At 42.3% G+C, this 24,474-nt stretch overlaps 1 protein-coding gene and 1 long non-coding RNA gene across 2 annotated transcripts in view; both read right to left on the bottom strand.

Annotated features, from left to right (window-relative positions):
• CCDC3 (coiled-coil domain containing 3) overlaps window positions 1-11,031 on the bottom strand; it is a 33,499-nt gene extending 22,468 nt beyond the window's left edge. Inside the window, exons 1-2 of the mRNA XM_066592043.1 lie at window positions 10,433-11,031; window positions 5,001-5,166 (exon numbers count right to left, since the gene is read on the bottom strand). Coding sequence (XP_066448140.1) covers window positions 5,001-5,166; window positions 10,433-10,809 — 543 coding nt within the window. The 5' untranslated portion in view covers window positions 10,810-11,031. The remainder of the gene's footprint in view (window positions 1-5,000; window positions 5,167-10,432) is intronic.
• The window catches only part of LOC136612021 (uncharacterized), a 516,282-nt gene that overhangs the window by 483,694 nt on the left and 8,114 nt on the right, over window positions 1-24,474 (bottom strand). The gene's annotated exons all lie outside the window — the stretch shown is intronic.

Raw genomic sequence — 24,474 nt, 5'->3', positions numbered from 1 at the left:
TGCTCGTTTAGGACAATTACTCGATCGAGCATCGCTTTTTTCGAGTAACTGCCTAATTGGGCGAAAAGATTCAGGGGGCGCCGGGGGTGAGCGGGGGGTTGCAGTGTGGGGGGGTTTGCTACCTCCTGCTCCACCACGGCACTCCCCGAATCTTTTCGCCGAGTAGGCAGTTACTCGAAAAAAGCGATGCTTAATCGAGTAATTGTCCTAAACGAGCACGTGTCTCATCTCTATTACACAACTGCAACAGCCAAATGTATACAATTTTTTATGTTTTACTGCTTTTATAAAATAAAAAAAGTTAAAAAAAATAAATTGCAATTTATAAATTATTACATTCTAAAGTAATAACACACAAATACTTGACCAAGAGCTAAAACCAAAAGGTTTATCAATTAGCTAGACAATAGTATGGCTCACAAACAACGATGCCAGTGATTGGCTAAGAGTCGCGTGTGTACACGAAGATAAAACAAAACTCTGCAAGGAGAATGGGAGCTGCTGACCAGCGGGCGATTGAAGGGATTATTATGGCTTAATATGTTATGTTCAACTATCTCCTGCCCTCCATACAATTTAACTATAACACAAAAATTCCTTGAAGGGACCTTTCACATAGGAAAGTATTACACCGCAGGACGCATCGCAAGCCACGGCAAATTCAGTACCAAATCCGCAGTCTACCTGGAGATTTTGATGCAAAATTGAAAATGACTTGAAACCTGCCTGCAATTCTGCATCAAAAAACGCAGTTAGATCTGCAGACTTTGATATGGAATTCCAGAGGTGTAGACTTCACTGCATCCAATGGCTTAATTCCATCACGTGTGAAGGGTCCCTATTATTATTTGCTTCTTGTAATATTCAAATAATTGTTGGATAACTCAGGCCTCACCTTGGATGCAAACACACTAGGGTTTTTTTGTGAATCTCTTCATTTTTTTATCGTCCACAACTGACTTTTTTTGCATCATTTGTCTAATCCCTACTTCCGATAATAAACAAATGAGGAAAGACATATGTCAATGGAATATGGAATGACAACCAATATAATGGTCTGTTCACATGGAGAATTTTTGGTGCAGATTCTGAGACAGATTCTGCACCAAAACCCATGCCATTTTAGCATTCAGTTGAATACTATTGAAATCCACACCATAGTTCATACTCCAATGCCTTTAACTAAATCCGATGTGATGTTGACATTTAAACCCTGTGACCGAAGCCTAAAGAATTATTGGTAGACTCATTGTGATCATGTATTACATTTTTGTCCAGTCACCTTGAATGGATATTACATTATACTACATTTCAACTGTAGTGGCCAAGGCAAGTAAAATATTTGACCACATGGAGCTACCACTAGCAATAGCAGGGGTCTTTTACTAGATGGACCCCTGGCCATCATCTAATCTGTGGGAAGCTTGTTTCAGAGAAGGAGTTGTCCAAGGTAATTAGTATAAATATCATGGTACAATGGCATTCTATGTTTAAAACATCGACCGTCACACTAGAAAAAAAAAAATCTTTTCTTACGGCCACTATGTTTTATTATGAAAATAAAAACTTTAAAAACAAAATAACCCTTTCTAATTTAATGAAAAAACATCTTATTTTTTTTATTTCTGTGCGTGAGTTATATGCAACTTACATGGTACTAGAATCAATTTTTATACTGCATACCATGTAAGTAGAGATGAGCGAGCATACTCGCTAAGGGCAATTACTCAATCGAGCATTGCCCTTAGCGAGTACCTACCAGCTCGGAAGAAAAGATTTGGCTGCTGGCGGCGGGGAGCGGTAAGGGAGAGCGGGGAGGAACGGATGGGAGATCTCTCTCTCCCTCTCTCCCCCCGCTCCCCCCTGCTCACTGCCGCAACTCACCTGTCACCCGCACCGGCACCCGAACCTTTTCTTCCGAGCGGGCTGGTACTCGCTAAGGACAATACTTGATCGAGCAATTGTCCTTAGCGAGTATGCTCGCTCATCTGTACATGTAAGCTGTCTGTCACTCACAACATACTTATTGAATTTGTTTCTGAAAATTCAATCCTTCGCCATTCCATTAGTATTATCTTGCGTCTTGAGTGGCCTTTGGGTGCTCCTGGATGCTGATTTCTGAATTATATCCCTTAAGTGTGTGTAACAATGTCATGTACAATGCGGCTCACAAGGTAAAGAGATGTGTGAGTTATATATGCTTCACGAGGCCCCGGGACCAAAACTAGCTTGGGTTGAATACAACTCACATGGCACTTATGTGTTAAACACAAATACACATGTGCAAAATTAACAAAGTTTAAAAATGTTTTCTTCTGCTATTATTCATAAGCATTATGTTGCACAATGGCAAATAAGACATTATTCCAAATCTGTAAATGCCTCACAAGCTTTCCATTATTGAAATACTTAGCTACATACATACATTATATATTAGAATTCTGTAGGAAGAGACAAATGACTGATCACAAGGAGGAGGTTGTTGACAGGGAAATGAAAAATAAGCTAAATAATTAATATAAACACACAGTAACCAGCACTCCCTCCGGACAACCCCAACCAAAGTCATTTTTACTGTGTAATATTTCAAGGTTGACAGATTCGACCAGAAGGCAAAGAAAAAAAATGCTCAACAGATGGTCCAGGAAGCTGCTTGACAATCGAGGGTTAGTAAGGTTTAGGACTTCATTTTATCTAATAGAATTCCTTAAAGGAGTTTTTAGAGTTATAGAATTTCTGTAAATGTAGCTCCCTCACTCTAACATAGCAAATAGTGATATATTCACCTCTCCCCACTCCCACTGTGTCCCTCATCGGTGTCTGATCCCCTGAGTTTGTGTTTGTTTACAGGCTGCAGTCCAGCCTGGTTTGCAGGACATCACAGGAGCTGTAGCCAATAGAATCATAGAATGGTAGAGTTGGAATAAACCTTCAAGGTCATCGAGTCCAACCCCCTGCTCAGTGCAGGATTCAATAGATCATCCCAGACAGATGTCTGTCTAGTCTCTGTTTGAAGACTTCCATTAAAGGAGAACTCACCACCACCCGTGGCAACCTGTTCCACTCATTGATCACCCTCACTGTCAGAAAGTGTTTTCTAATATCTAATTTGTGTCTCCTCCCTTTCAATTTCATCCTATTGCTTCTAGACTTTCCTTGTACAAATGAGAATAGGGATGATCCCTCTGCACTGTGACATCCCTTCAGATATTTGTAGACAAAGTCTGTCTACAAATATTGAGCGCTGAGCTCTGTTAATGGCTTCCAGAGCCTGTGACACCCCATAAACAGGCTGGTGAAGCCTGTAACAGTGACGTTACAGGGGAGACCCAAAGTAATGCGATAGGACACAGCGGTAGTCAGGAGAGGTGTGTATGTGCCTATTTGTTATATTAGAGCTGGGGGAGCTGGATTAACAGAAATTGTATAATTTGGACAACCCCTTTAAACAAAAACTAATAAAATGAAGGAGCGGCTCACTCCTTTAGTCATTCCAATCCCTAGTGAACTTCTTCTCTTTCTCACACCATATGCACTTATAAACTGCAACAACAACTGTAGACAGTACCTGACATCACGCACCTTGCTCCTGTATGTATGAACACATACTGGTCACTTGGAGGTTTACTTAGAATTCTACTAAGTAATACTGCTTGTCTATATCTTGGGATATCTAGTCATGATTCATGTTCCAGTCCATGAATTTCCCCTTCAGGGAATTTAGTTACATTCCTGTGTACATTACATATCAGTAAGTTCAATCACAAGAAATCAAATAAAGGGAGATGGGCTATGCGGCAGGAAACCCTCAAACATAAACTCCCAATCTGAAAATCAAATGTGCATCCAGCTAACTTGCATATATTTATTACTTAAAGCACGGAAATGCAGACATGGTTCACACAAATGACTATGTGATATCAAAGTAACACGCACAAACATATTATATTATGGTATAAAGAAAAAAGGTTTATGCTGCGTTAGCTGGTAAAGCAAAATGTTATTGCTCTCATTTTTGCATAAAATGCACTGCAGTGGAGACATTTGCTGTATATGTAAAAAAAAAACTAAACTAGTACTTACATGGTTTGTGCCGAGTTTAATATTTATCCCCTATCCAAAGGATAGAGGATGAGTGTCTGATCATTGGGGGATTGACTGCTAGGACCCCCATTGATCCCGAGAATAAGGGTTTCATTTACCCCAAAATGAAAGGAACGTCAGTTGAGCATTTATACTGCTGCATCATACATCTCTATAAGAACTAACATAGATGGCTGAATACAAGCACTATGGGATATCTCATGACATGTCAGGCCTCATGTATATGCTTGTATTAAAGCTCTGAGTTGATCTGATTTTACACAGACATATTTTTTATGTATCCTGTGACAAACTGCAAGAAAACAAAATTTTAGCATGCCCTGTGTTAAGCTCTAATCACTGGCGTAACTATAGGGGATGCACTGGATGCGGTTGAACCCGGGCCCAAAAGCCTTGGGGGACCCTTAAGGCCTCTCTTCTCCATATAGGGAGAGTAGTAGTATGAATAAAGCATTATAGCTGGGGGCCCTGTTACAGGTTTTGCATTGCGACCCAGGAATTTTAAGTTACGCCTCTGTGTTAAGGGGTTAAGAGAAGTTGGAGGGCCCCAAGATAAACTTTTACACCTGGGCCCATGAGCCTTTAGCTACGCCCCTGGCTCTAACATATTAAATGACAATACTTCTAGAAAAGAATATATTACATCGTGAAGATACCATACAAAAAACACAGTAATACCATCCCCTGGTTCTCAGGTCCCGTGAACTAGTTGTACCTAAAGCATATGAGACTAGCTCATGTAATGACACAGATATTTGAAGAGATGTTGAAAAAGATCTCTAGTAAGATATTGGGCTCTTGAAGTTGTCAGAAGTGTGGAATAAGACTGTGTAAACCAATCTAAACAGAGATTATGAGACTCAACTGATGACAGAGTAAATCAAAATGAACCTTACCCTACTGTCTTCTTGGCTTTCCAATTCATATATTACTTGTTGTTCCTGAGAACAGTTGGAGTACTGAAAGAGACCAGAGAAGAGTCTCCAGTTGTCTTGAGTATCTGCAAATATTGCATCCTGAAAATTCACTCCGTGTGGAAGCAAATTGTAATTCTCATCCATTCTAAAAGACAACAAAGTAGATTCTTTCATTCATGACTTTGTATCATAATACAAGAACATGTAGCAAAATACCTTTACAAAATGACGACTAAACACACAACATAGAGGAGTGGATTTTGTATATCCCAAACAGGCAGTGGAGAAAGCTATTTTGTGCACTTTGCCTAGTTTCTAGTAACTGTGAAGTGTCTACTAAATAGATTAGCAAAACACGGACTCTTCCCACATAAAGAATGCTTTAATGCAGTGTATGGCATCACTTTCACATGTAAACCTACTGAAAATGGGAAAAAAATATTTTAGAAATTATTGTTGTAAAGAACAGTTGTTCATAAAACTGATCCAGCATTCAGTGACTAAAAATATGTCAGAAATTAACTATGAAGTGAACATTGCAAGCTATTGACATATAATATATATATCCATTGTGCATGCACATGAGCATTTTATGCTTATTTGTTACACTATAAATAAAAGCTTGTGTAATCAATGATTGTTGAGTGCTAGGGTACTGGTGCATTATGTCTACACCAGAAGCTAGGGTTTGACAGGGCTTAGCTAGAGGTAATGCCCTAATCACGCCCCTAGCTGTCAATTGGCTGAATTGGAGCCCAGCAGGGAAGACAGTGATAGTGGAGCCGGGAACATAGTGTGGCGAGAGCGGACATGAGAGGCCAACGGGGACTATCTGGCCCTTGCGGCGATCGAGCCATCCATCCATTGATAGCAGCCCGCCAGGGAGCACAGTGACAATGGAGCCGGAAGCACACTGCGGAGGCAACCGGGAAGAGCGGAGATGGGAGGGTGCCGGGAACTGTGACAGCGGGCCATGGAGCACAGTTGGGAGGCTGGTGGGGAGAACGAGAGTGAAACCCAAGCTGGAACACCGGTGCCGGGAAGAGTCACAGCGGGGTCAGATGCCAGTGCTAGTGGGGACACTGACAGCGGGGTGGGGAGTGGGTCGGGAGCGCAAATGGCACACTCACACCAGTGGGGTCAGCAGGGGAGATGGGAGGCGAGACACTCACAGGAGCCGGATCCCAGCCGGGAGAGATGGGACCCAATACACTCACAGTAGCAAAAGGGAGATGCAGTGGAAATGGGACACTGTCAGGAGTGGGGATGGGAGACCATCGGGTAAAGTGACAGCCTGCATCAGCCAATCATCATCTGTAGGTGTCACCTGCCTGTCCCTTCTAGCTCAACCCGGCTAACCCATGTCTCCACCCATACTTCCCGTGGAGACATAATGCACCAGTACTGAGTGCTAGTACACAGCCAAGTGTACAATGAAAAATAAGCCAAAATGTAGATCTAAAATTTCTCAATGATTGCAATTAAGTCAGATATGCCTATGGATGGAGGCAAGTGTGAAGGTATGATGATTGTGTTCTCTAACATTTCTTTTTTGGAACAGAAATTGTGGCCAACCTTTCAAGTTAGAAACTCTGGACAATTTCTCTAAGGTTTAAGCTCTAGTGAAAAGAGTATCACCAAGCTTATTGTTTCTAGTGACTATCTAACTGAATAATTACTGGCAGTACAGATCTTTGTGTTATAGTGAGATTTGCAGTTGAGATATCTTGGTTCACACATACTACAATTATCACATACACAATGCAGAGGCCTTGACCTCAGTCTTCTTGTACGTGAAATGTAAATAAAATACTGATTGAATTGGATCCAAACTGTAAATTGAATAGCAATGTAGCCCAGTGGTGGTCAACCTAGCATATTGTGGGGCTTGAAATGCAGTCCTAGACTCCACCAGTGGATCACACATCCCATTCATTGTCCAGTGTCCACGCTTTGGAGCAGACTACATTTAATCACTTTGGTTTATAGAAAATGGGAGATACTAAAACACCCACATGAGTGCATGCAGCGGATTTTATATTGACAGTTAACTATAATGAAAGGTGCACATGTGTGAATATTTCTCCTCTGCAAATGGAAAACATGGGGGCCTTGTTGTTCATATTGATGGTGTATTATTAGTCAGAAACCCATCAATCAAATAGATCGAAGACAGACTCCATGCATACAGGTCAGAGCCTTACCATGAAATTGAATTTTTCCAGGCTGTAATAATCATGGCCTTATTATAGTCCAGTAATATCAGATCAGTGGGGCTCCAACTCCCAACACCCATGACGATCATCAGAATGTTTAAAAAAACACAGGTTTGTATGTTACTGCAATTCAATACCACTCAAGTAAATGGAGCTGCAATAGCAGGCACAGTCACGACACAATGTACAGAGCTGTGCCTGATAAACAGTGAAGAGGCTGCAGCACATGGCCAAGCTCCTTCAGTCTGATCTGATATTGACATTATCTTCATTATTTACCAGGCACAGCTCAGTACGTTTTGTAGCAGTTGTGCCTGGTACTGTACCTCAGTCCAATTCACTTAAAGTAAGATGCAGTACCAAGCACAGCCACTATAAAATGTACAGAGCTGTGTCTGGAAAATAATCCAATAAGAATTCAATATTAAAATCCTAGAAAACCCCATTTAGGAATTTTACCTCATTGGATCTAAAACATTGGACTTTGGAGATGATATATTAAATACTTTGTATGCATGTTCTGAATTCCTGCTTATACACAGAATGGCCATTTTGTTAGAGACACTTTTGTGGATAGGATAGCTTCTTGTAGTTGCTAAAAATTAGATGTACTACAGGTACTGACATGCTCTCAACAGCTGACAGGGAGTTCATCGATTCAAGCTGCTTGAGCCAAATTTGGACCATCCCATCTGCAAGGTGCAACAGAAATCCAGATTCATCCGGCTGTACTAAGTGATCCCTTTTTTTCACTCTTCTGCCAAATGGAGTCTTGCCTTGCCTTTCTGTTTCTCTTAGAGAGCAATAGCATTCGTACTGGTTTTGTGCTATTATAGCCCATCAATGACAAGTTGTGAGTTTGGAAACGTTAGTTTAAAAAGACCCCCTTTCAGCAGATGTTCTTCCCCAAGCACATCATTCTCAATATACTCTTGACATAGTTGAACGAGAAAACCCCACAAGATTGGTAGCTTTGGAAATGCTGGTCCCAGCTAGTCTAACACCGATGACATGCCTTATTCAAAGTCATTCAGATCACTTGATTTTCTCCTTTTATTGTGGATACACACTGAAACTGATGCATGGAAAACTGCCCACTTGATGTTATTCTGCATCCCAAGACCATGGGTCTCATTTCTATACAGGGAGGCTCCCATTGTGAAAGGGCTGTTGACGCTAATAAAGTGGTTATTCAATGTATATACTGCTCTATATCGTAACAATAGTGTTTGAGTTTGTATACAAGATGGTATAGTACATGCGCACAACTATAAAGGAGGAACCATGTACTGTAGCTGATTTCTAGCTGCTAATTGGAATTGAAATCCCACTAAAATCATGAAGTCAGCTAGTTGGCAAGAGTTTGAGTTTGTGGTGCTGTATTTTTTTATTTTATTTTATTGTTTCATATTATTCTTTAAGACCTTTTGATGTATTTTTTTCTACTGCAGTAGATGCCCCTGATAGAGCACAAGAGATGACAGTGAAACTATGATTGTGTTTGCCCTGCATTGGCGCTCTGGCAAACTTGTGATCTTATACGGCTAACTCTGCAGTGTTTGCAGTATTGTATGTTGAGGAAAGACAATCTCGAAAAAATAACTTGCTGAACCACTGTATAGACTGCAGGGCTCCCTTGTTATGGAATCTCTGTGCCCTGTTGTACAGGCTTCCTGCAGGTACATGGGTCCATACGCTGTAATATATTGCATATTACAGTTATATGGAAGTTGGAAGGGATACAGTTTCTTCTAGAGGAGACTTATAAGCCTATTCAATGCGCCTCTGATAAAGTTGGTATGCAAATAAAAACTGGTATAATGCCTCTACTGCGCCACCAATAAGAAGGCAGCTTCCCTCTAAGTCAATGAACGACCTTCTAACTGGCCTTATTACATTACTTGGAATTTAAACCAAAACCACGGTCTTCTCCAGAAAGAAAAGATAGCATGTACATGTGTGGATCACTGTGTGTGTTAAGTAATTTAGAGGTCTGCATTATTTCAAATATAGTCACTGGTAGGACTTTATAAAGGACTGTGAGTGCCACTAATTGATCATTGTGATTTTCATAAGCTACAGTAAGTACTTCACCTTGAACTATTATTTATGCAGTAAAGCCGGAACCATTGAATATCAAATAAACTGGCTTAATTATGCATATTTCATTTATTTGTCATATATTTTATTACTTAACAAGGCACATTGTGAAAGACAGTGTGAGAGCGCTCCTAAACAAGTACATGGTAAGAACAAAATCTATCATAATAGGGTAAATAAGGATAAATATTATTTACTGCGTACCATTTAATTAACTATAGTCTAATTCCATATGTGTGTTTATTTATAGCTGGTAACCACTTATAATGGCCATGTTGTCAGGGATCTCTCTCTCACTAAAAGTCCCAATAATAGATTTGCATGAATGAAATATAGAATACGTGCTTTTACAATGCTAAACCTCTGGGCTATGTGTTATATATGCCCCTAGAAATCAGTATAAAATATAGTGAGTGATATTAATTCACAGAAACTAATAAAATAGGTCAAGTGGTTATGGGGACACGAACTAACAATTACAACAAGCATTGGAAAATGATAACTAGTATCTGACTGCTGCAAATACCAGCTCCATTACTTATAATATGAGAGCTGCATATATTGGATACTAGCTAACAGACTAGACACCGAACTTTAGAAAAACAGAGCAAAAATAAAATAACCCACAGGAACAAAGAATACTTGTACACTGCATCTTATCTAAATTGTAAGGTAACACTCGTCCCTTTCTGTCAGCAGACTGAGGCAATTCCACTGCTGATGCAATGGTTCCTTATACATGGAGTAAAAGGATCTGTGCCATGACATAAGGCAGAAGTACTGTAATTATTACATGTACATGAGCAAAATGATCAGATCCACCTGACTGGAAAAGTATTTGATCTGCTAAAAAAATCTGATCCAATAACTATTATATCTATTATAACCACAACCAGTTAGGTGTTATAAATGTTGCTGTGATGTGACTCATTTTCCCTATCAAAATGTGTGTAAATGGACAACTCTGACTTCATCCAATAATGAACTCCTAGGATGCCTTATGCAATGAACCTGGCATGGTAACCACTGAGATCTGTAATCCACTACACCTCTCCTAGACAAGCACATGATCGCCCCATAAATTAGTGCACTCACCTGAGAAAGAAGAAGTAGGCATGACCTTCCACTACAGTATAGGAGTGGCAGTCGAAGTATCCCAGGCCAGTGATGTTCAGCCTGGATCCTGCAGGTACCTCAAGCATACTGCCCCAAGCCTGGTCACAGAGGAGCTCTATCTCAGCTGAGTAGAAGAAGGTGCTGTCCCCTACCTCATACTGCCAGGGCAAGAAGTTGTAGATGGTGCTGAAGATGCTGCTGTGTGTCTCCTCATGCACTGCCAGCACCTTGGCATAGACGATGATTTGGGCTAGCTCTGCTCTGCACCCCTCACTTAGGTGTCTCCATTCAGACGACAGCTGACAGCCAAGAGCAGCGCTCCACACAACCAGAGCAGTGACTACAAAGTGAAGCATGATGAATTGATGATTGATCCAAGTAGTCTGCACAGATTAGAGAAATGACTGCTCTTTAATCCAGAAGTTTACACACAGCTGTCACATGCCATAGCGCTGGGCACTGGCTGCACTCCTGCTCATCTCTCCTGTGGGCATAATGCTATGGTATGGCACATACAGCAATCCTTCCAGCAGAGTCAGCCTCCTGGCTTAGCACTGGCTAACATACACAGTGCACATGGCTTAAAAGCACACAAGTGCTGCTCACCAAGCCCCCTGTCTTGTAACAGTAGGCAGGACACACTCCGGGAGGAGTAAGCAGTCTTCAAGGTTTCCAGCATCAAATAGTTAGTTTACAAGTGTTTGAGTCCGATCATTCCTAAAAATGTATTCAGGACTTTTTTTTGTTAGTGAAATACCACTGCCAGGTTACTATTTGGTTCTGCCCAAGAATGAACTTAGTATTAACACTTTTATTGCTAAAATAATACATATATTTATAGTTTATCAACAGTGTATATATTTTTAAATAGATAATATATACTGTAGATGTAAGTAAATTTTGCATTCAATGTGCATTTCATCCATTTGGTGACCATAAGGCTGCATTAATGAATGAACTCAAACGTTTAATCTCTCATAATGGGGTTACTATATGTTGAAGGGATTGTCGACAACTCCTCATATAAAAAAAAATCTTCAAATGCGGAGCTGATTAGTCTAACAGCCAGGATAGGCATGCAATCAGCTGCTATTAATATGGGAAGAAAATGGCTTTGCTTTAATGAATTGTCACTTGGCACTTATACAAATGAACGGGCTGTCCATGTAATGAAATGATTCTTCCAGAAAGAGAGAGAGAGATACACTTTAAAGAGCCCAGGAGCAATGTACATATCCTCTTCACTCCCAAACCAGTTTTTGTATGATTCTCCCCTTATTCAAAAAATCATAAGTTCTTTATTCTGCCATTGACAGAGCCATCTGAGGGCTTGTTTTTTGTGGAATGAGTTGTATTTTTCAGACTAAGGGCTTATTCAGACAACCGTATATCGGTCGAGTTTTCATGTCTGGCAGATATACGGTGTCCCTCTCTGGGGAAGAGGCTGCAAGAGCCAGGAGCAGTGCACTGAGCTCCCACTCCCCATCTCCACCCCTCGACACTATTTGCAATGGAAGGGACGGGGGCGAGCTAAGGATGTAAATGTACGCTTTGCAGCGGGAAGGGGTTAAAATGGCTCTCAAAGGCTACTTGTATGTAGTGGACCTTTTATTCCACTTGTGTAGAGCTTGTTGACTACTAGACATGCCTACATGATGCAATCAGGAACATTTTGCGCAGTTAACAGAGTTAGAGAAGGGGCACATTATTGGAATAAGAGAAGCCAGATGGTTGCATCAACAAATTGCCCACGACCTAGGCCATTCTGACCAGACTGTTAGCAGGTGTTTGGACCAATGGATATTACGGTATCCTACCCGATGATACGCCAGCCCGGGTTGCCCTACAACTTACCCACAACCCCTGTCCCTGTTTGCTTGTCTCCACTCCTGGCTAACCCCAGGCGGGCAACTGGGTGGCGGTCCCTACACTCACTAGGGACAGAGAGTTCGGCTTGCCTGCAGTCTGTTGATTCGTTTTTTCGGGAACTAGGAGGTATTTTTGATGAGCCGCACCAGGCGGGGTTAGCAGTATCTCATCTCATGGCGTTACATCAGGGGCAGCAGTGTGCTGAAGACTATTGCTCTAAGTTTAAACAGTATGCCGGTGAAACCTCCTAGAACGATAGTACCCTCAAAGATGTGTTTTTGTTGAGCCTTTCTGATGCTGTCAAGGATCTACTTATTTCCCATCCTGCTCCTGCTCCTGGGGCGATGGAATTGGCAGTAAAAGCTGATAGGAGGCTGAGATCTAGACAAAAGGAATGACAGGCCTGTAAAACTAGGGAGTCCTGCAGACCCGCTCCTACTTCTCCCATGCCAACTCCTGGAGCTGAGCCTATGGAAGTGGACCAGCTAAGTCTCAAGGAACGGCGACGGTTCCCGATGACTCACAATCTTTGCCTCTACTGTGGGGAAGCCAGACATTGGGTAAGGAGTAGGCCCATGTCTGGGGGGGACCCCGCATAATCAATCCCACCTTCTGGGACTCTGAACTTCAGGATCCAGGCCGCGTCCGGAAATATAGTTTACATGCCTGCTGAAAAACAAAAAAACGTACTTCTCTCCCCGGAAAACACCTCAGGGAGAGGACACTTAGGCTCAGGGATGGAAGGTTTGGCAGAAACATGCACATACTGCCGCTGCTCCTGGGCCAACATATGACCGGACAGGTCTTGGATTACGCCCACTAAACCCTGCAACTGACTTGCGAGGTTACTCGCGGCCTCCATTTGAGAGCAAAAACAAACCCCGCTGGGCAATACCGACAGGAATGGCAGATGAACTAATCCAACAGAAAATAACCGCAGACTGAGGCAGATGGGATGACCTGGCAGAACTAGCAAACAAGCTGACAAACAGGAGACTGACAGAGGCAGGATGCAAGCACGCTGACAGAAACCAATAACTGACAGTGAATGCACCTCACTGCCAGACTTATAAGCAGAAGCCTCCGCCCAAGGGCGGAGAGAGTGAGGCGCTACCTCCCAGCACGATCTAATATACAGGAGCTTGTGCACGGATCCGCAATCACAGGCATGCACAGCGCCGCACGGATCCACGAGCGCACGCGCCGACCACCCACCCACGCTCCCAGCAGCCAGACAACAAGCCGGGGGGACCTACTCCAATCGCGGGACTCAGCGCCCAGCCACCCCGGGAGGACCCGCAGCCACCGCATGGTAACAGTGGATATGTGAGGCACACACACAAGGCGACTGGGCTCAGGACACTCTTGACAGATTTCAAGATGCTTGGCTGAAGAACATTCGGTCTCACTGCCTATGACACCCACTCACCATTGTCAGGGGTGTCGTAAATGACAAAACTAGACTACTATAGAGTGGAATGGAGTTGTCTTCAGCGATGAATCCAGGTTTAGCTTGGACACTGACGACGGCCGTGTTCATGTCTGGAGACCTCAGGATGAGCGCCTCAAACCTGCCGTGTTGTGGAACGGCACACTGCCCCCACTGCTGGTGCGATGGTCTTGGGGGCCATCACATACGACAGTCAGTCACTCCTAGAAGTGGTACAAGGGACAATGACAGCTCAGCGATATGTTCAGGACATCCTGCAGCCACATGTGTTCCTCTCATGACGGCTTCCAAGAGGCATTTTACAGCAGGATAATGCTCCACCGCACACATAGGGTGTCACAGGAATGCCTCCACAATATTGCCTCACTTCCATGGTATGCCCAGTCGTCAGATTTATTAGTAATAGAACATGTATGGGACCATCTGGGATGCCAACTTCGACAACCTATGATTTTGCATCTAGAGGCTCAGTTTCAGCACATGTGGAACAATATGCCGCAGGATATCATATGGAACCTGTATGCTTCCATGCCCGCCCATATCACATCTTGTATCCAAGCTAGAAGTGGCGCAACAGAGTACTAGAGCCTCCCTCCATGCTCGTCCGTATCACATCTTGAATCCAAGCTAGAGGTGGTACAACAGGGTAGTAGAGCCTCCCTTCAAAGGGTCAGTTTTTTGCAATAAATATCCTTTTGCTCTGATACTGTAATCACTTACTTATATCAACGTTACAACCACACAGAGAAAGTTTCATTCCATTCCTATAACTCAGACTGGGTGCTTGATTTCTTTGGACGATGGGTGTATGATACTGTCGACTTGCCCTAGCAGAACTAATAATGTAGCAAAAACAAGGTCTCACCAGTTGCCAGAAACCTACAAAAAAGAAAAAATGTAAAAGTTATAATAATAAAAATTACAAAATCAGGCAGAGTGATCATAACATGAAATACATTTTGGGATTTTAAAAAGTAAACATATACATCAGAATGACGAAGACAAATCTCAGTGTAACCAACAGGTACTCTTCAGGTGAGACAATTTTCTGAAAGCTGGTGTCTTCCCTTTAATGTTAGACAGAGAGGCATCAAAAAAGGTCATCCACCTTAATTCATGCGTAGTCTGAGAAGCAAATAAAAAAAACAGATTTGCTATTAACAGAGAGGAACGGACTACAAATGGAACCTAAAAGATGCAAAGTTTTCATTTTTTTTGTAACACATCCGTATAGTTTATCCGTTAAAAAAAGGGAACTTTTTTTTAGCATCTGTCTGACTTCCGTCCTAGCCTTCCATTCCATTTAAAATAATGGATCCATTACCAACAGAAAGCCAGATGCAGATGTGAATGTAGCCTGAGGCCTCTTTTACACAAACGTTTTATTGCGACTATTTTGTCACAATAAAACGCCGGCTGAAAATCGTGACCATCTGAAGCATTGGATTCCAATGCATTTGTTCAGGTGCGTAAAATCGACCGTCCAGAAAAGACAGTAAACCTGGGTGAACAGGCACAGGTCAAATAATAGCATATTTGCAGAACCAAGTGTAACCTATTGCTCAAACACTTTTGAGTGGCCGTGGGTACCTTAAATAACCAGGTAAGTGTCTGAATGGGTTAGAAAAGCCTGGTACACATGCTGGCCCTTTAAGAGGTGGGACGGCAGCGCATGGACCCTATGGGTAACCCTGACAGGGTTACATTGTACTGCGTCTGATGCACAGAGGGGACAATACGTGATGCTGACTGCGACCAATGAATGAGGAGGGTAAGAGCAGGCACCATCAGCAACCATAACATTGTCTCTTAATTGCAAACATGCCTTTTTGTTATTGTGTCACACAATCTCTTTGGGCATTCTCCAATCAGCAACCCTGCAGCACAACTACCTTGCAGTCTCTCCCATTGACAATGTCTTTGCTCTGACCCACACCTTCAGCAGAGGATGCATGTACCACTCAGGCTTACATCCAAACTCTCTCTCACACCAGAGGCAGGTCCCTTTTAAGAGGTAAGCCCTCCTATGAAAAGCAGTAAATAAACTTCACAGAAAGGCAATCACTCATACAGAGTGGCTCTCCATTCTAACTCAGAGAGAGGTCCTGAGCAGAAGACCCCAACTATGATGTACATATACCCTAAGAGGACATATGGACAGGGGTTGTCTCCATGAGACAGCCCCTATAATTATAAATAGATGGGGCACAGTTCAAAAATTACATCTTGTTTTATCACCATATATTTGTCATCTTGACTTTTCTGGTATTATACAGTTTTTTTTTCCTCTAATACTCATCCATCTACCAAGATTGCGATCAAGTAGTAGACAAAAAAGAAACTTTTATAAAGACTGAGATGCAAAACGCAAATATTAGAACTGCTAAAAAGATAATCAAATAATTCACAAGACAGAGAAGAGAACTCCAGTTTCTTAGGCCACTCTCACACATACCGCTTTTTACTGTACAATGCTCCTATGGATGTCAATGGGGCCTCGCAGACCTGCGCTCGAAGGTGGCGTTTCTAACTCTGCGATTTTCAAGCGCTGTCTGTTTTATTTTAGGACATTTTAGTGCTTTTTAACACACCTCATAACCCATCACAATGATGGGGTGCATTAAAAAGTGCTGTTAAATGCTGTGACATGCGTTCAAAAATGCTGCAGTTTCAAAAGGCGTTTTCTGAATGCATGTGTGAGCCTTATTTAAACACTTGTGGGCCATTGTGTTTAAATATCCAGCTGCACTCACGCCGGGCCAGATATTTTTTCAAGATTTCTCCCCATTTTTAGATCCATTATAATTTTAGCCATGCTTATTTTTATCTATTATATTTTTTTAAATATTCCTGACTCTAATCAGATATTGAATCTTTGTTGATTCAGAAAAAGTGCCTCCTTTATTTTTATCCTAATCAATGCTGAACAGTAGCTGAATATTTATGTTTACGTTGAATAGTCTTCACCACAGTATTCCCTGTGTTTAATGTAAATATATAATTGGTGCCACTATACTGAATATATTAACACTGAATAGGCTCTGCAGAAATAACATTTGGCCTAGTCAGCACAGACAGGGAAATGAAGCACGATAACCAAATTCAGATTTTAAAGCCTTGCAGGAGCATATGGTGAAGGGCGGAAACTGCTGGCTATGTCTCCAAAAACATTCTACAAGGAGAAAATAAATACTGTAAATTAGAAACAGAGTTTTTTACGATGAGAGCATGGACAGAATATGAATATTTGACAACCAGGCATTTATTGTTTTACATACAATTTTGTGTTTATTTGCATGTTTCATTCAACACTTTAAATGGCTGTGCCCTTCTCGGCCTTTCAAGACTGAGATGGGAATATCCACGTCTGTGTGATCCGACCACCCCGACAGGGAGTATGGAAACAGCTGAGGCAGCTGTAATTGCCATTGAAGCGAATGCTTGCCGTTTCCGTAATCCCTGATGGAATCGTCAGATCACAGAAGTGGGTATTCCTATCTCAGCCATGAAAGGTCAAGATGAGAACACCCCTTTAACACCAAATTTGGAATAATGTATATGATATCTTGTAGATAATACCCAGCCGCAATCGATATACCTATGTTAATTACATGACTGAAAAAAACACTAAAACCACCAATCACTAGCCTGTACTGAGTTCACATGTATATAAGGGTAACTTCATGATGGAAATGGCTAAACAGGATTGCATGCTGGGAATTAAAATGTCTGTTCCCTGTTACACAGCTGCAACTTTATATTTAAATGTATTTGATCATTGCGTTTTTAAATGTCCCTTAGAGCACAGTTGGACAGTTTAACAAAGTTCCATTATTCAGCCTGACAACAGATGAATTCAGAGATACTGCTTTTATAAAGTATGCCAGGTTGGTATGGCAATCTGGCTTCCATGACAATAGGTATAAATGTCCTTAGACTTCTCACAGACTCGGTGGTCCTCTTTAAACAAATCAACATTACCCAGAAAAACCCTGGAAGTGGGCCTGTATCTCATTTCTTTTCTAATTTACATAATAGCTAAGAAGCATAAAACAACAAAAAATGCACTTAATTTTACATAGAGAAATTACATTTTATTTCGTGACACTTAATTCAAATTGGACTGACAAATAATGATAATTACAAGTAATTTGATTTTCCAGAACCCAAGACTGCTTCAGGCAAGAGAGGATTCACCCCAAAGACAGGAAAACCTGCAGATAAAAAGATGGAGCCTACCCCACACTGAAGTGGATTTCAGAGGATGAGAGCTATTTAGTTAGTATACACAAATAGACATAATATATACATCCTCCACAGCCTGATTGTTATTTTTGTTTTATTGAAGAAAGAACAAAAATGACATGAGAAAATAGCAGAATTAAAATGTTTAAACACATGCTGGACACTGAAAACAACACCTGGAGGTCCTTTTACATGCAAATGAAGATGATAAAGTGTTAATGACCATTAACACTTTATGCAAATAGATAATCGGTAACTCTTTTAATCGGCAGGGGGCAGAGGAGGAGGGAAGGGAGTTTAACAGAGCTGATCCCCCCCCCCCCCCCCCCGGACAACGGTATTCCGGGCTGACGCTGCACCCGGATGTCTGGATGGGCAAGAAGACGGCTGCCTCTTGTTCATGCGACTTTCGGATGCGATTCGGGTGGCCAAAAATCGCAGCATCCGTGTGAAAGAGCCCTAAAGTCCGTGACGGTAAAAAAACAAATGTATTCTTAACCAACAGTATCTGAAGACTTGCATTAAAAGAAACCTGTATCCAAGTTTCACCCTACTAATTGGCTCCCACCATGTTTTCCCCCTTGTGAACACCTTTCTAAAATATAAATCTAGTAGTATAGTATACCTTAGTAACAGCAGTTTCTAAAGATTTTATGCCTATGTTAATTGGTACTAAACAGTCCACTGGGCATATCTGGACCATCAAAGCTGCCTATTGATGCACCCTAAGCCATTTCTTCTGCCTCTAATTTATATGGACAGCAGCCCCTGCACCATCCACAAGCCAGCTAATTTCTCGTTCCAATGCCGTACTGTCTAGGAACATCATATGTGCAGAGTAATGGGGTAAAATATTCTGCGCATACATTAGATCTAAACAGTGCGGCATCAGTGCAAGATGTTAGTCGGCTTATGGATGACATAGACGATGTCGTCCACGTCAATCAAAGGCAGAGGGGCTAGCTTAATTTAAATTTAATAGTTAGCTTCCACGGCTGGAGATGCCCAGTACACTGTTTAATGCCAACTAGCATATTGCATGGGAGCCTTACAAACTGCTGTTACAGTGAACTACTACCCTGTTTCCCTGAAAATAAGACATTCCCTGAAAATAAGACATAGCATGATTTTCCAGAATTTTTGAGGATGCAAAATGATTTTTCAGGCTTTTTAAGGATGCTTGAAATATAAGCCCTACTCCACAATTAAGCCCTGCTAACAGTTAATTAAAAAAGTCAATTTAAAAGTGTCCAGGCAGCTATACATGTAAAAAAGGTAAACCTTTTTGAACAAAAATCAATATAAGACACTGTCTTACTTTTGGGAAAACACGGTAGCTATACATTCAAAAAGGTGTTACAAGGGGGAAACTTATTTTAGCCCATTCCCTTAATCACTTTCAGAAAATTCTTAAAAAGCCATTTAATTTATAATACACTAGCTTACCCGCCGCGCGTTGCTGCGAAGACAGACAGACATGCATACATTTGTTTTTATATATATAGATAACAACCAATCACAGCGCAGCTTTCATGTAACCTCAGTAGTATAAGAAGTAGCAACCAATCACAGCACAGCTTTCATTTTACCTCAGCATTCTCAATATCCAGCAATTGTCTTGCGAAACGTTCGGCGGATGCATCATTTTGTAGTTGAAAACGCTTGCTCGTAATGCTTTTTGCTTTCGTGCTTGAGATGGAAATCAAAGAATCTTCGTCTGTGGGGCATAACTGTCGACGACGCTCGCACGTGTGCCACCTATCGTAGGATAGTTGTACTATGCCTATAATCTTCCCAGGAGTGTACTCAGCAACTTCCCAAAGTTTCATGGCGATTAGATGAATGGTGTAGTAATGCATAAAGGACAGACAGACAGACATACATTCATTTTTATATATATAGATGACATCAGGAAGTGAGATAATTAGATTCCGTACGTAAAATTTGGACGCTAATTGTTTTGCGCTTAGAATTGAATAACCGATTTGGGACCCAGTAACTTTTCCTATTTATGACATAATCAATGGTCATGCCAAATTTCAATTTTCTATGAAAAAATTTGATTCCATACATAAAATTTGGACGCTAATTCTTTGGCGCTTAGAGTTGAATAATCGAGTTGGGAACCATTAACTTTTCCTATTTATGATATAATCAATGCTCGTGCCAAATTACATCGGGAAGTGAGAGAATTAGATTCCGTACGTAAAATTTGGACACTAATTCTTTTGCGCTTAGAATTGAATAATCGAGTTGGGACCCATTATCTTTTCCTAATTATGACATAATCAATGCTCGTGCCAAATTTCAAGTTTCTATTACATCAAGAAGTAAGAGAATTAAATTCCGTACGTAAAATTTGGATGCTAATTCTTTTGCGCTTAGAATTGAATAATCAAGTTGGGACCTATTAGCTTTTCCTATTTATGACATAATCAATGCTCGTGCCAAATTTCAAGTTTCTATGACATTGGGAAGTGAGAAAATTAGATTCCGTACGTAAAATTTGGACGCTTATTCTTTTGCGCTTAGAATTGAATACTCGAGTTGGGACCCATTAACTTTTCCTATTTATGACATAATCAATGCCCGTGCCAAATTTTATGTTTCTACGACATTGGGAAGTGAGGGCAATGATGGAAATCGAACGATCTACAGGGGGGGGGGGGCGTAACTGTCGACGACGCTCGCACGCGCGCCACCTATCGTAGGATAGATGTACTATGCTAGTAATCTTCCCAGGAGTGTACTCAACAACTTCCCAAAGTTTCATGGCGATCGGATGAATGGTGTAGTAGCGCATAAAGGACAAACAGACAGACACGCAGACAGACACGCAGACACGCATACACTCAATTTTATATATATAGATTGTCTATGTGTTTAATGCTCTAAAGACATAACACAAGCATGAACCAAAAAGTTTTATATTTTGTGAAAACTAACAAACGTAAAAACCCATTGTGCAATTCGTATATATGTATATTACATTAGTGGTCTAACTACATTTTCATGAACTGTAAATCAAGAAATTATACATTAAACTTAAGGAATTTTGGTAAACTCAAAAAGTTTGTTTAGCTTTCAGTTGATGCCAAATATTCTTTATGTGACTTGTGAACTTCTTTTGTCTCTACTCAGCATCCCACTGTGGCAGCGCACATGTGACTGCTATTAAAGATACAGTTTCCCACAGAACACAGATATTTTGTCCTCAATTGAATTCCAGCCTACTAAATACTTTTTACTCCACAAATATTGCTGCCTAATCACAGTCTAGTTTGCATCTGGATAAACAAAACAAGGCAAAATAAAGTTTCTCTGTGGGAAAAAATAAATATAGAAGCAATAAGAATTCTTGGGGTACATGTGCCTTATTGGTAAACAATTCTCTTCTAAACGCACTGGTCTAACCGAAAAAGCTAACAGCAGCAATTGACTAAAAAATATAGGTCTTTCAAGCAAACCTTGGAATAGGATTGCTCCGGTGAGGCATTAAAGTTTAAAGTGGAATTGTCGTTTTATGTATTTTTTTAATGTACAGAATGTATAGAGAAGCCATCTGCAGCGAAGAATGGCTTCTCCCTTTCACAGTGCGCCAACTTCCCATCAATTCCAATGCACTTCCAGGGTGTCAGTGCCTCAGGTGGTGACATATACCCTGATTCCCCGAAAATAAGACAGGGTCTTATATTAATTTTTGCTCTGAGATATTTTACTTTTTTACATGTATAGCTGCCTGGACAGTATTTACATTGCTTTTTTAATTAACTATAACTAGGGCTCAATTTTGGAGTAGGACTTATATTTCAAGCATCCTCAAAAATCTTGGAAAATCATGCTATGGCTTATTTTTGGGGTAGGTCTTATCTTCAGGGAAACAGGGTAGTACTGCACACCCGATGCACTGAGAGCCCTGGCAGTGCATTGGGTCTGGCGGGAGGGAGACGCGATGTGAAGGGGAGAAGCTGTTAGCATAGAACAGCTTCAATCAAAAACAGTGCAATGCCCCGAGAAGCACGTTAGGCAGAAGAGAAATAACAGTGCTGAGGACAGATTTATGGCACAGCAGGAATTATTATGTGTGTAAAGGCTCCTCCCCACTTGTGTTTTTTGTGCGATGCGTTTTTAATAGAGATGAGCGAGCACCAAAATGCTCGGGTGCTCGTTACTCGGGACGAAATTATCGCGATGCTCGAGGGTTCGAAGTCATTGGGCGACTCGAGTCAATGGGCGACTCGAGCATTTTTGTATATCGCCAATGCTCGCTAAGGTTTCCTTTTGTGAAAATCTGGGCAATTCAAGAAAGTGATGGGAACGACACAGCAACGGATAGGGCAGGCAAGGGGCTACATGTTGGGCTGCATCTCAAGTTCCCAGGTCCCACTATTAAGCCACAATAGCGGCAAGAGTGGGCCCCCCCCTCCCAACAACTTTTACTTCTGAAAAGCCCTCATTAGCAATGCATACCTTAGCTAAGCACCACACTACCTCCAACAAAGCACAATCACTGCCTGCATGACACTCCGCTGCCACTTCTCCTGGGTTACATGCAGCCAACCCCCCCCCCCCACGCGCGCACGACGCAGTGTCCACAGCGCACACCAAAGTGTCCCTGCGCAACCTTCAGCTGCCCTCATGCCACACCACCCTCATGTCTATTTATAAGTGCGTCTGCCATGAGGAGGAACCGCAGGCACACACTGCAGAGGGTTGGCACGGCTAGGCAGCGACCCTCTTTAAAAGGGGCGGGGCGATAGCCCACAATGCTGTACAGAAGCAATGAGAAATATAATCCTGTGCCACCGCCATCAGGAGCTGCACACGTGGGCATAGCAATGGGGAACCTATGTGCCACACACTATGCATTCTGTCAAGGTGTCTGCATGCCCCAGTCAGACCGCGTTTTTTTATAAATAGTCACAGGCAGGTACAACTCCGCAATGGGAATTCCGTGTGCACCCACAGCATGGGTGGCTCCCTGGAACCCACCGGCGGTACATAAATATATCCCATTGCAGTGCCCATCACAGCTGAGGTAACGTCAGCTTTAATGCAGGTGGGCCAAAAATTAATTGGATTACACTGTAGGCGAGGGCCCCCAAAAATTGGTGTACCAACAGTACTAATGTACCTCAGAAAAATTGCCCATGCCCAACCAAGAGGGCAGGTGAAACCCATTAATCGCTTTGGTTAATGTGGCTTAATTTGTAACTAGGCCTGGAGGCAGCCCAGTTAAAATAAAAATTGGTTCAGGTGCAAGTTTCAACGCTTTAATGAGCATTGAAACGTATAAAAATTGTTTACAAAAATTATATGACTGAGCCTTGTGGGCCTAAGAAAAATTGCCCGTTCGGCGTGATTACATGAGGTTTCAGGAGGAGGAGCAGGAGGAGGAGGATGAATATTATACACAGATTGATGAAGCTAAAAGGTCCACGTTTTTGATGGTGATAGAGAGCGATGCTTCCATCCGCGGGTGCAGCCTACGTATTGCTTAGGTATCGCTGCTGTCCGCTGGTGGAGAAGAGAAGTCTGGGGAAATCCAGGCTTTGTTCATCTTGATGAGTGTAAGCCTGTCGGCACTGTCGGTTGACAGGCGGGTACGCTTATCTGTGATGATTCCCCCAGCCGCACTAAACACCCTCTCTGACAAGACGCTAGCCGCAGGACAAGCAAGCACCTCCAGGGCATACAGCGCGAGTTCAGGCCACGTATCCAGCTTCGACACCCAGTAGTTGTAGGGGGCAGAGGCGTCACGGAGGACGGTCGTGCGATCGGCTACGTACTCCCTCACCATCCTTTTACAGTGCTACCGCCGACTCAGCCTTGACTGGGGAGCGGTGACACAGTCTTGCTGGGGAGCCAGAAAGCTGTCAAAGGCCTTTGAGAGTGTTCCCCTGCCTGTGCTGTACATGCTGCCTGATCTCCGCGCCTCCCCTGCTACCTGGCCCTCGGAACTGCGCCTTCTGCCACTAGCGCTGTCGGATGGCAATGTTACCATCAGCTTGTCCGCCAGGGTCCTGTGGTATAGCATCACTCTCGAACCCCTTTCCTCTTTGGGTATGAGAGTGGAAAGGTTCTCCTTATACCGTGGGTCGAGCAGTGTGTACACCCAGTAATCCGTAGTGGCCACAATGCGTGTAACGCGAGGGTCACGAGAAAGGCATCCTAACATGAAGTCCGCCATGTGTGCCAGGGTACCTGTACGCAACACATGGCTGTCCTTACTAGAAAGATCACTTTCAGGATCCTCCTCCTCCCCCTCTCCTCCTCAGGCCATACACGCTGAAAGGATGACAGGCAAGCAGCATGGGTACCCTCAGCAGTGGGCCAAGCTGTCTCTTCCCCCTCCTCCTCATCCTCCTCATGCTCTTCCTCCTCAACGCGCTGAGATATAGACAGGAGGGTGCTCTGACTATCCAGCGACATACTGTCTTCCCCCGGCTCTGTTTCC

This window comes from Eleutherodactylus coqui, chromosome 2 (genome assembly GCF_035609145.1).
Source record: "Eleutherodactylus coqui strain aEleCoq1 chromosome 2, aEleCoq1.hap1, whole genome shotgun sequence".
In the NCBI taxonomy this organism is placed as follows: domain Eukaryota; kingdom Metazoa; phylum Chordata; class Amphibia; order Anura; family Eleutherodactylidae; genus Eleutherodactylus; species Eleutherodactylus coqui.
Note: the sequence above shows the minus strand (reverse complement) of the source record. Positions and strands in the feature narration are given on the sequence as shown.